At 50.3% G+C, this 12,309-nt stretch overlaps 1 protein-coding gene and 1 long non-coding RNA gene across 2 annotated transcripts in view; one reads left to right on the forward strand and one right to left on the reverse strand.

Annotated features, from left to right (window-relative positions):
• The window catches only part of LOC146356761 (uncharacterized), a 40,036-nt gene extending 38,720 nt beyond the window's left edge, over positions 1–1,316 (reverse strand). Inside the window, 2 exon segments of the mRNA XM_084831991.1 lie at positions 278–404; positions 841–1,316. Of these exon segments, the coding sequence (XP_084688117.1) occupies positions 278–404; positions 841–1,221 (508 nt within the window). The 5' untranslated portion in view covers positions 1,222–1,316.
• LOC146356762 (uncharacterized) overlaps positions 1–12,020 on the forward strand; it is a 42,618-nt gene extending 30,598 nt beyond the window's left edge. Inside the window, exon 2 of the long non-coding RNA XR_014787326.1 lies at positions 7,655–12,020. This is a non-coding gene — a long non-coding RNA (uncharacterized LOC146356762). The remainder of the gene's footprint in view (positions 1–7,654) is intronic.
• The last annotated feature ends 289 nt before the right edge of the window (positions 12,021–12,309 follow it).

Below are 12,309 nucleotides of genomic sequence, written 5' to 3' on the forward strand. Positions count from 1 at the left end.
CGTGTGAAATCAGTCTGTCTCCACCCGGCTTTTGCTCATAATTCAGCGTATATGAAGACTTAATCTATTGAAACAAAGCTCCGTTTTTCACCTGCTTATTTATTATTTCATGTCTCTACGGCCCAACAGCAGACATTCTCTGGGCGGTTCACAAAAATCAGGCACGTTCCTTGCCCCAACACAGGCTCGAGGGGAACGTGAGAGCCGCCCATGCCTGCCCGGCGTAGGCGACAGAGGGAGCCCGTGCCGTGTTGAAGTATGCCCCACTGATCCTTACCCGGAGAGGTGGCATCTCCGTCCCCCTCGGGCAGGACCCCCCCGAACAGCGGCCTGTGTCCGGTGCCTGATGGAGCCTTCGCTGGTTCCGCAACATCCGTGGCCCCGTGGGCCGACGTCCCCTGCAGCTGGGAGAGGAGGAAGGCGCCCAGGGAGGGAGGTATTATGGCCTTGTTTCCCACTCCTTTGCACCCAGGCCCCCTTCCGCACTCATTCCGCCCCCCAAGCCCCGCAACTCTCTCACGGCCGGCTCTTTGGCAGGTGGGCACACAAGCATCCCTGGACTGCGGCAAGTAAATCAACGCTGGCCTTGGGAGAGGCCTAGCCAGGGCATCTCAAAGCCCCTCCGAACACCCACTCTGCTCTGCTGCGAGGACCGTACCCCTGGCTGGAGAAGGGTCCCCTCCTTCCCTGGACCCGCCCCCCCCCCCCCCGGAACAGCCAGACCCACACGTTCAGCACCACCGCCCAGTGGAGCGGAGGAGGGGGCCCGTTCCTCGGAGGCCCTGGGGGGCGTCTGGAGGCCCCTGCCCCCGGGGGCTCCCAGAGCGAGGGTCCCCCCACCTGCTGCTGCTCCTGCCGCCGCCGCTCCTCGGCCCGGCCCAGCAGGAAGCCCTCGGCCAGGGCCACCGCCTGGCAGCTGCTCTCCGGCCGGCACTCGCGCACCCAGCGCGCCGCCTCCGCGGGCAGGACGGCCAGGAGCTGCTCCAGCACCAGCAGGTCCACGATCTGCCGCTTGGGCCGCCGCTCCGGCTCCAGCCAGCGGCGGCACAGGCGGTGGAGGCGGCTGCAAGCCTCCCGCGGCCCCGCGGCCGCCCGCCGGCCGCCGCCGCCCCGGCCCTCCTGCGCGGCGCTTCCCTGGGGCGCGCCGCGGCGCCCCTCCTGGCGGCTGCCGGGGCGCCTTCCTGCCCCGGGGCCGGCGGAGCCCGGCGCCCCCGGCCGCATCTCAGGCTCCTGCGGGGCGCGGAGGGCCCGGCGGCGCGAGCTGCGCCCGAGCCGCCGCGGCCAGGCCCGACCTCCCTCCGCAGCAGCCGCGGCGCGCCCCCGCGCCCCGGCGGGGCCGCTTGCCCGGGCGGGAGGAGCGGGCCGGCCCGCCGCGCCGCCTCCCGGCGAAGCGCCCGCCCAGGAGCGCCGGTCACGCGGCTCCCGCCCGCAGCCGTCTCCCGGGACCGCCCGCGCAGCCTCGCCGGCGAGGCCGGACGCGCCCAGCCGCGGAGAGGAGGCCGCCGCTGCCGCCGCCGGCCGGGCACCCGGGGGCGCCTCCCCTCGGCGGACGCGCCGCGGGGCGCCTGGTGCCGCGGCCCCGCCGCTCGCGTCGCGCCCGTCGCCCGAGGGCGGCTCCGCCTCCGCCAGGGAGGGCCGGGCGCGTCCGCCTGCGGGAGCGCCGCGCGCGGCGAGGAGCGCCGCCCGGGCGGGAGGCCGAAGCGCGCCCGCTCCTCCGCGCGCACGGCCGAGTCGCCGGGGCAGCGACGAGCTCCCCGGCGCGGGCGTGCCGATGGCCGCCCTCGCCGGCAGCTTGTGTTCGCGGAGGACGGCAGCCGGTGCCGTCGAGCCTCCATGTGCAGAGGCAGCGCGCCTGGGGGGCGTTCTGCCTCGGCGTGCATGCGGCTGCGCCCGAAACTGGGGGGCTGGCGGCTGGGTCAGAGATCCGGGCAGGAAAACCCCCTTTCGACTGACCCGCTCAGACTGCGAACGCGGGGCGCAGCCGGGTATTTCTCCCCCGCTGCTTGTTGCTTGTGTCGTTTCTGCTCCACTTTTCCGCCAAGCAGTGGCGCTCCAACGAGGACAGTCCCGATTAAAACAAAATATTGATCACAACAGACCATAGAAACAAATACGTGAAAGCAATGGAAGCGCTGCAAAAATAGGCCGCGTCTGCAAAGATAAACAGCATCAATCCCGCGTTTGAAAGCAGCTAGCCAACAATGGCATTTAAGCCGCCATCTTCCGCACACTACCTGGGCCTACGTGCCAGGGACGCCCTGGGGCGTCCCCCGAATACACGCGTGGAGCGCAGCTTGGGGGCCTCTCTGCCCACCCCTTCATCTGCCCACTGGCCCCCCGCTGTTGCACGAAATGCTAGTGTCGCCCCCCCGGAGGCTAGTCCAATCTGCCCCAGAGGGGAGGGTCAACTGCAGGCCGGGTCCAGCTCGATGTTTTGTTTGCACACAGTCCGACAGAGGAGCTCGCGCTCGGCGGCAGAGTCGGCCTGGGCAAGCCCCGCGCTGCAGTTGTATCACCTCAGCGTGCATTCCTCAGCCAGCGTGCTACTTTTGCTTGGTTGCCAGCGGTTTGCCTGGCTACCTTATCTTGGGATTACCGCTCACTCATTCCAGGCACGCGCAGCTCTCACAATACTACGTGCTGCTTAAGGCACACGCAATGGCTTTTAGGTTGCATCGTTACTACAATTCCCCCCTCAAAAGGCTTCTCTCAAATTTATACTCTCTTTGGCCCAGCGGTGGACTGCGCACTTCAAGGCGCAAACTAGTATCGCTGTGGCGTTGACGGTTTTCTCTAAACAGCAAGTGAGGCCTGGGACGCCCTTGTTCTAGCTACTAGAATGTTGACAACAAAAACACAGTTTTTGGTGCAAGTCTGGAATTGGAACTTTTGGAACTCAGTTTTGTCCGGTTCATCAGGAACCCTTGAAACGAGAGCGCCCTCTTTCTGCAGAGCGAAGAGTCGGACACGACTGAACGACAACAACCTGTGGCTTTCTAATTAAGGCGGGCAACAAAGTAAAGTTTCTGACAGGTGATGGGTGTTCATAATAGAGAGCAAAATTAGCTGTATTCTGCTTAAACATAAGCTCACCATGCCTCTTAAACTAATGTTTTTAGTTGTTGTTTTTACTTGAGTGGGGAGTGTTGAGGCAACTAAACTTAAGAAGGAGAGGATAATGCGCATGAGTAAGCGTTAGGAGAAAGCTCTCTCATGAACAGATACTTGAGTCCCTCCAGGGGTCCATTATTCCAAGGCTGCCTTCAGGTGGGTCAGCTTCCGGTGTGACCCTCTCTGGTGCAGGTGATGCCTTTATTCAGTGTGATGAATCCACTTCTTCCCTTTAGCGACTTTTATAGCAGTGGGAGTGGTAAGCAGGATCTGAAACGGACCCTTCCGCTTCTCGGTAGGTGGTCCATCTTTCTAGGACTGGATCAGCACCCAATCACCGGGACTGAGATTATGCACTGGAGCGTCTAAAGGCCAGGATTGGTGCGGTGTCGCAAACCTGTGAAAACAAAACAGACTGCAAGGCAGTAACATAACCTTGAATCTTAAAACGTTTACTTCTAAATTCACATTGAAGCTGTCAGCCATAGGTAATATCCGAGGTGGGTGCTTATGGAACGTTTAAAGGGTGTCCATTTAATACTTCCCTTGGGGGTGCACACAGCCTCGTGTGGCGCAGAGTGATAGGTGGCTGTATAGCAACCAAAGCTCTCCCCACGACCTGAGTTCGATCCCAGCGGAAGCTGGGTCCCAGGTAGCCGGCTCAGGTCGACTCAGCCTTCCATCCTTCCGAGGTCGGTAAAATGAGGACCCAGGTTGCTGGAGGGAAAGGTAGTCACGACTGGGGAAGGCAATGGCAAACCACCCCGCTACAGTCTGCCACAAAAACGCTAGCGCAAGCGGCGTCCCTCTAGGGGTCAGTAATGACCCGGTGCTTGCACAGGAGGAACCTTGGGGGTGCACCATACTCGGGTCAAGGTGACTGGCAAGGCCTGTGGCCTTTCAACTAAATCTTTAAACAAATTCTAGTGAGCATTGTCTTTAAGGCGCAGTTCATCTTCTCAACTTGTGGATTGAGGTTTCCAAGGGGGGTGTAGCTTCTAGTTAGTTTGTTATGCCTGGGCCACTACTTGCGTCACTTGTCCAACAAAATGCGGCCCCTGATTTGATTCACCGCCTTTAGGTAACAAGAGCCTAGGGATTACTTTTTAACAGGATCTTGGCTACTGTCTGAGCGGTGCAGTCAATTGCTTTTATCATTACTAGCAGGTAGCGATAGCCATGAGTCTGGGGCAACTCTGAAAAGTCAATTTGAAATCTCTGAAAAGGACAGTAAGCGCATGGGCGACTTCTCATTTGAGCTGGGGGCTCAAACATCTTTGAATCATTTTTGAGGCACAAAGGGCAGTTAGCCACTGCTCTCAGGTCTTGGTCCAACCTGGAGGAGGTGCTATCTGCCTCGGGCGCACCCAAAATCGGGGTGTTAAAGGGGGATGATCCCTTTGTTAGCTAACCATAACTTTTGAACTTCTCAATGAGCGGCTTCAAGCCTGCACAGGTGGCTTTCTTCAGAGGATACTGCCTCGCGCACACAGGGCTCGCTCCCTTTTTAAAGAAGATTTTAACTGGTGTTATGCATTTGCTCGGGCAGGGGTTCTGTCTGCCCACACATTCATGGATCAGCATTCTCTAAAATCTCAGTCCCTTTGGCCTCTGACACAATCTCGATTGCTTGCAGGGCCATCTAATAATTTGAGCCCTGCTTTATTGGCAGCTGTACTACAGTCTGATTATCACGGAAGAAGATTTCAGCCTGCAGTTTTGTTAACAAGTCCAGACCCCAAGAGGGCAACCGGGCATGCAGGCGAAACTACAAAGGCATGTTCCAGTATGTTATTTCCAATCTTTGTGAGGAGGGGCTTACACACGGGCAATTTAGTCTTTTCCCCTTTAATTCCTTTTACAATTACATGCTTTCCACTTTCTCTCGCCTGCTGCTACTTTCTTCTGCCTTCTTTTATACCTTTTTCATATCATTAAAATCTAACACCATGACTGGAAAACATTTGTCTTGCATCATAGGGCATGGTGGAGCAGATCTAACAAATATCCCGCTCCACTGACTGCATGGTCAGGGCCCATCAAGGTCAAGGGAAGGGCATTCTCCTACATGCAAAGAGTTCCAAGCCACCATTTTTGCACCAGCAACTCCACACTGCATGAGTTTTGGCAGAGTGTCAGGTTTGCCTTTGAGCAAATGGAACGTCAGAACAGTTCAGATTTTGAGAAAGAGCTGGAACACATGGGGCAGGAACTTTCTCAGGCTTCAGAAACAAAGCTGGGCTTAGAGGTATCATGGGAGAGTGCGGGGGGGATCTTTCCCTCTCACCCCTTAAGAGAATTTGCTGCCCCCCTTTTTAAAGGGAAACTAACATTCATAGTTTTTGAACTTTTTGAAGGCTGTTTTCTTTGTAGTCTGTGAATCCCTAGCAATTTGCATCTGTATGCTTCATTGTTCAGTCTGTAGCAGCCATATCGGGGGTCAGACTAAGTAGCCTCATGCAGTCTCATGCTTCATGTTCTTGCTGAGCTCTTTCTCCCTTGAATATATTGTTGTAAGCTGACGAGACACAGGAATTCCTTATCTTGTCAAAGGTCATACAATTGTATATCTTGTTCTCTGCTGTTCTCTTCTGTTCTCTCCTTATCATGGCTACCCTATAACCCAGTTCTTGTATTATAAACAATAGTGCTAAGAGAAGAAATGTTGAGGATTGCAACCCCATGCAGGAGGGAGAGGAGGAGCCGTTTCATATGTGTCACAATGTCTATAAAACCAATGTGCTAATGTAAATCGGGGCTTCTGGCTCTTTGGAAACGATTCCAGCCTTAAGCCCGCGCGTTAAATAAAGAATCTCTTTTTCCTTCACTCCGTGGTCTCTCTGACTCTGGGTTCTGCAACATAAATGGTGCCGTGACTCGGATGTGGCAGGCTCTGAGCCAGACAGGTGGCAGTTGCCTGCTCTTGATCGCCGCACCGGGAAGACGAGCTCGGCGCATGCCTCCCTTTCTTGGCGCCACCGACCTTTTTGTCGAGTGAATGGGAGAAAGCCTGCACCGGGATCGCCCAAACGGCAGCGAGCGGCAAGAGAACCTTGAGAAGCGGAGGAAGGAACTTGAGCCCTGCCTGTATCGCAGCTGCAATTGAGTTGAAACCCACATTGGAAGCCTTCAGGAGAAAGGCAAGTATATGGGAAAAAGAGGGCCCCGCCTTTAGGGAGAAAGGCCACTGGGCAGAAAAAAAGAGGGCCCCGCCTTATGAAGAAGGTCAGTGTTGGTGGTATACGTATACAAAAGAACCTACTCCTTGCGGGTAGAAGGGGGGCCTGATCACACCCCCGAGTGGGCGCCAGTACCTAGCACGCCAGTACTCAGTAGGAAGCTGGGGAAGCCGTTTTCCGCTCTGGTAAAAAGTGGGAAAAGTGGGTGGCAGGGACAGATGGATGCAGTGGAGAGATTGATGATTGTGCGAGTGGCTACTGCGGTTTCTGACGCATACCGTTGACCGTCCGGGTGCCCAGGCCAGTAGCAAAGTGCGTGGTGTGAAAAATCCTCTTGTGTCGGCCAGTGAGACCCCTTACTCACTGACCAATTCCCATTCCCTAATTGTGTCTGTCTTCAATTTAGGAGGGAGGCTATGGGTGGTGGGGGAAGCAAACCTTGCACCCCCTTGAGATGTATGTCAAACAAAGAAGGAAAAAGGTTTTTTTTAAAAAGATTCAGAATAGAAAGAGAAAACAGCAAAAAGCTCAAGGTCGAGCTGAGAGGAAAAAAAACAAGATCTGAGGCTGTTAATTAGAAAAATGTTGCAGGACAGTCTGGCTTTTAACAAAGCGTGGGAGCGTGAGAGTGTAAGGCCGAAAAAGTAGCTGTTAGCCTAGCGCGCCGAGAGAGGGGGGGCAGGAAAATTGCCCACAACGTTCTGAGTTGTGCAACATCATCACCTCGCCTAATTGAGATGAAATCCCTAAAAAATGGAAACTGAAAATGAAGACCCAGAAGATGAAGGCAAAATAGAAAATAAAGGTGAAGAATCAGCCCCCAGAGCACAGGCTAGACCCCTCTTCGAGTGGAAAGTGTGCCATAAGACTGTCCCAAAGCAGAATGAAGCGGAAAGACCACGTTGAAGATCTCTGTCAAGGTAACCGTGTTTATCTTTGAACTGTGTTAAAATTGCATAGAGCCTGTAGCTACTGACCATCAGCTATATGATTTCTGAAGAGCGTAACCATTAAGCTTTTGCCGTGGGATTCCCTGCAATGAAGAAATCTCACTGATTTGAGTGTCCAGTGTTACACTGCCTAAGTGTGTGTGCTAAAGAGACCGAGAAACCAGACAGCATGTTCCTGGCCAAGCCAAAATCATGCTACTGCCATGCTCCTGAAAGCTGCAATAAACTGTGTAAGCTGAAAGACCCAACCTGATTGAGAAGAAGATATTGGAGCAACTGTCTTGAAAAACAATGAGATCTGTGTAGCTGGCTGGCTGACGCTGTCAGTGATGTTACAACTTTAAATTAAGACTGTTTTCCTGTTTGAGACCCCAGCGAAGAAAGCTGACCTGAGTTATTTGTTGCCTGTGCCAGAGCAAGAATTTGGCTGCCCTGTACCTCATCGTGTCCTGTTTTGAGCTTGGGATTTACAAATACAAACAAACTGAGAAGCTTGCCTTTGAAGTCCTGCAAATCACCCCACCGCCTCCCCGAAGATTAATGGCTGCCTGAAAAATGCAAGTATAAAGCGATGCCCATCACCCCCCAGCGTCCTGAGTTTCGGCACTCAGTGTTTCAGTGCTTTCGTGTACCAGGTTAGAAAAGAAAAAAAAAGAGTAAGTTCTTAAAATGTCTGTGAGAGAACCTGACAGAAGTAAAATAAAATTTACAGAGGAGTTGCCCAAGTTAAAGCGTCACGGCTAGAGAGCTGAGCTGTGCGGCTCTGTTTAGACAGAGGCCTTGCTAAAAAGTTAAAGGCCCTTGTCTGTCAGAAGGGGTGTAGGGCCACACTTTCCCTTTTTAAACTCATGCAAAAGTGGAGAGCCTTTGCTGGAAACATCGCATCTTCATTGCCCAGAGCCTTCTCTGTTTGCCTCCATCATCATCTGGGCTTTTTAGAGACACTCTGCACATGAACTAAAATTTTAAATTGTCACAAACTTGCCATGGACAGTGCTGTGAAGCTTTTGATAAACTTGAACTCTCATCGCTGTGGACCGTGTGTCTATGTTTGTAGTCAGCTCAGTGTACAGCAGGCTGAGTTTGATCTATAACTTTTAGATTTCCTTCTGCCAGAACTCATGCAGCATAGAGTTGCCGATGCAAAAATGGTGACCTAGAACTCTGCGTGTGTGGGTATGCCCGTCCCTTGATGTTAATGGGCCCTGAGCTTTCAGCCAGAAGAGCAGTATAATTGCTGGATCTGCTCCATCATGCCTTACCATGCAAAAAGTGTTTTCCATTCATTGTGTTAAATTGCAGAAAAAGTTTGTTGTATATATTTTATGATTTCTTAAATATCATAAAATATATGTGATATTTGCAGATTAGTGTTAGTTGCAACTCCAAATAATACTAAGTGTGGTTCCCAATGGATGACAAGGAGAGAAAAGACAAAAGCAAGTAGAAAAAAAGGAATAGAGAAAGTAGCAGACAGATAAAGGAGAAAAAAAGAAAAAAGAAAAAAGAAAAGGCAAGAGGCAAAGAAAAAACATTTGTAGAAAAGAAGCGTGGCCATAGTTGCCCCCAGGGTAAATTAAAAGCAGCTGATTGTGCCTGGAGCTTATTACCTGGGGTAAAGTAGCCACAATAATGTAATAGTTCTTTAAGATAAAGAAAATCTAACTAGAAGGAGAAGAAGAGCCTATCCCAAATGTGTGTCATTGGGACTAGTGTAAGGCAGAAAGGTTTAAGTAAGTGAGTTTAACTTGAAAAAGACAAATAAAGAAACAAGGCTGGTGCATAGATCAGAAAGTTTTATATAAAAAGTTTGAAACATGATCTGCAATACAGGCAGATCAGCAAAGAAAAAGAAAGCAAAAGAAAGAGAAAAAATTTGTCTTCCCATACTAATAAATAAAAAGTGTTATCAAGCACTTTGGGAAGCGAAGTTGTTTACAGGAAGCTGTGCCTGAGAACCAAGCACTTCTAGCCTATGCTGAAAATGCTTGCTAGTGTTGTGCTGCCTCATGGGTAACATGTATAGTATAAAAACCCATTTAGTGCAATAGCTCGTGGTTCAGAGAAGCTGTCTGATCCAAAAATTAAGTACGCCTGTGTGCTGTAAGTTACCCAATAAAGTCTCCTTGTAAATAAATCTCCCCCTCGCTGGAATCCCAAAACACAAGTGGGGCTAGAGCGCCTCACCCAGTATCAAACCCTGCTGTTAGAAGCCATGAAAGGCAGGTATAAAGAAGTCAATTAATATGACCAAAGTGTCTAAAGTGCTGCAAGGTGCCACCGAGGCCCCAGAGCGCACTTGGAGCGTCTTTCAGATGCCTATCGCCAGTACACCCCCCTCGACCCAGAGGCCCAAGAAGACGTAAACGAAAAAAGAAAAGAAGAAGACCCGGCAGAGGCAGAAGATTCTTAAAAAAAAGAACCAGTGTGCCCAGTGTGGACAAGATGGACATTAGTGGCATGAATGCTCAAATAAAATAAATCAAATACACAAAAGAGAAAACCAAAGGGGCCAGAATGGGCGAAGAGGGAGACAGCTTGAGAGGGGCCGTGACATTGACTTCATAATTGACACTGGAGCAGCATCAAAAGCAAGAAACAAGAAGTTCAAACACTGAGCAAAGTTCTTCAAGCCCAGCGTTGCTTTGTCTTAGAAAATAAGCCATTCCCATCACAGAAGTTCATCCTTTCCAACCAAGAGTTAAAGTATGAGTTAAAGAGGGAAAAATAACCCTTTGACTCCCAGATGGAAAGAACTCAGAACTGTCATACTTTCCACCCCCGCAGCTATGAAAGCAGCTAGAATTAAACCCTGGATACATTGGACACGAGTCAAGAGAGCGAGAGGGGGAAAGTAGACCATAAACAGAAATCCTGAAAATCCTTTAAAAATCATTCTGAAAAAGCAGTAAGAAGACTCAGGCTAGACCTTACTGTGGACACACCGGGAAACTGTCCCCCTGCGTACGGTCAGACCTGCAACTGGAGAATTGAAGAAGGGGACTAGACCCTACTGCAGCTTGCCAGGTGAATAGCTGCCCTGCGTACGGTCAGATCCCAAAGAAGATCAAACATGCGTGTTGTAGTGTTAGTAGTGTTGCATTGTGTTTCCTTAATAAGGTGCAAAAAGGGGGGTCTGCCCCTGGAAAAAGAAGTTTGTCCCAGTGATTTGCTGATAATTACTGGCTTCACCTGGCTAACATCACGAGAGTAAAACATTTTTGTTTGCCAAGAGGTATACCTGCAAACAGGCTTATTGGCTCTTGCCTAATACCTGTCTGTAGACATCCTGGGAAAATTCAAAAAGATACCATGTTAAGAGTTTATGGTGTAAGTTTAACTTATTCCCAAAATGCTAATTGGGGCGTGGTTGCAAAGATCCTACCCCCTACAGAGTTCACTCTACGCACCCCCATCATTGCTGAAACAAATGCTACGTGTGCACAAATGCTTAATTGTCAAAAAATTTTCCAGAAAATACAAAGCTATCCCTGGCCCCCTTCCACTGTAATAAAATTCAAAACATATCTTTTAATGATGCCCACATACTTTTGCCTCATGGATGGTTTTAGACATGTAATTCCCGCACTTGGTCATTCATTCCTGCCAACTTGTCTGATAACCACCCATGTTGCCTCAGCCGCCAATTGAACTGGTGCCAATTCTTCCCCTGTAGCCCGAGAAAATCCGTCAACGGCAGCCTCGAGCACTCCAACTAACTAAAAATTGTAATAGTCATGTGCAGTTATATTCTGACTCAGAAAAATTGGCCTTAACAATGTCACTAGTTGGGGTTCCAGGTTTAGCCTTGGCTAATGGTCTAAAGAACAACTGGTTAGCTTGCAGCTTAGCCAAAAGCATAAATGCCACCTCACAAGCATTGTCATTGTTAAATAAAGAGTTGCGTGATCTAAGAGGTGCAGTTCTAGAAAATAGAGCTGGTATAGATTACCTCTTCCTTCTTCATCATTTAAGTTGTGAGACACACCAAAAGCTCTGTTGTTTTAACTTAACTGATAATGGCAATGCTGTAGATGAACAGATCAACAAGCTGCACAATATAGTAGCTAACAAAACAATAAGACAAAACAATTAGCTCAATTAGTTAACCCCTTGGCTTCCAGATCTTAGCTAGCTTAAAAGCATTGTTCATCCTAATTCTACCAGTATTGTTCATAAAAGTTCTGTTATGTCTCTGCGTTCCTTGTCTTATGAGCTGTTTAACCAATCTGTTTTATGTCTCAGCTAGTAAAACTGCTGCCCTCTATGCTCTAATAGCCCAACAAGAGGCTAAGTAATATGTATGTCACAAAAAGCTTTGTATGGTTATCAAAAATGCTATAATTGTAATGAAATTATGCATTTAAGGGGGGAATGTAGCAGCCATATCGGGGGTCAGACTAAGTAGCCTCATGCAGTCTCATGCTTCATGTTCTTGCTGAGCTCTTTCTCCCTTGAATATATTGTTGTAAGCTGACGAGACACAGGAATTCCTTATCTTGTCAAAGGTCATACAATTGTATATCTTGTTCTCTGCTGTTCTCTTCTGTTCTCTCCTTATCATGGCTACCCTATAACCCAGTTCTTGTATTATAAACAATAGTGCTAAGAGAAGAAATGTTGAGGATTGCAACCCCATGCGGGAGGGAGAGGAGGAGCCGTTTCATATGTGTCACAATGTCTATAAAACCAATGTGCTAATGTAAATCGGGGCTTCTGGCTCTTTGGAAACGATTCCAGCCTTAAGCCCGCGCGTTAAATAAAGAATCTCTTTTTCCTTCACTCCGTGGTCTCTCTGACTCTGGGTTCTGCAACAAGTCATTCAGTCGTGTCCGACTCTTCGTGACCCCACGGACCATAGCACGCCAGGCCTTCCTGTCCTGCACTCTCTCCCGGAGCGTGCTCAAGTTCATATTCATTGCATCGGTGTTGCATTACATGCTTCATTAGGGTAAATGAAATCAAAGCCTTGGAAATCATAGAATCATAGAATAGTAGGGTTGGAAGGGGCTTACAAGGCCATCGAGTCCAACCCCCTGCTCAGTGCAGGAATCCAAGTCAAAGCATCC

Source organism: Heloderma suspectum, chromosome 2, assembly GCF_057233095.1.
Source record: "Heloderma suspectum isolate Gila_16-S chromosome 2, 16-S_ref, whole genome shotgun sequence".
Taxonomy (NCBI): Eukaryota; Metazoa; Chordata; class Lepidosauria; order Squamata; family Helodermatidae; genus Heloderma; species Heloderma suspectum.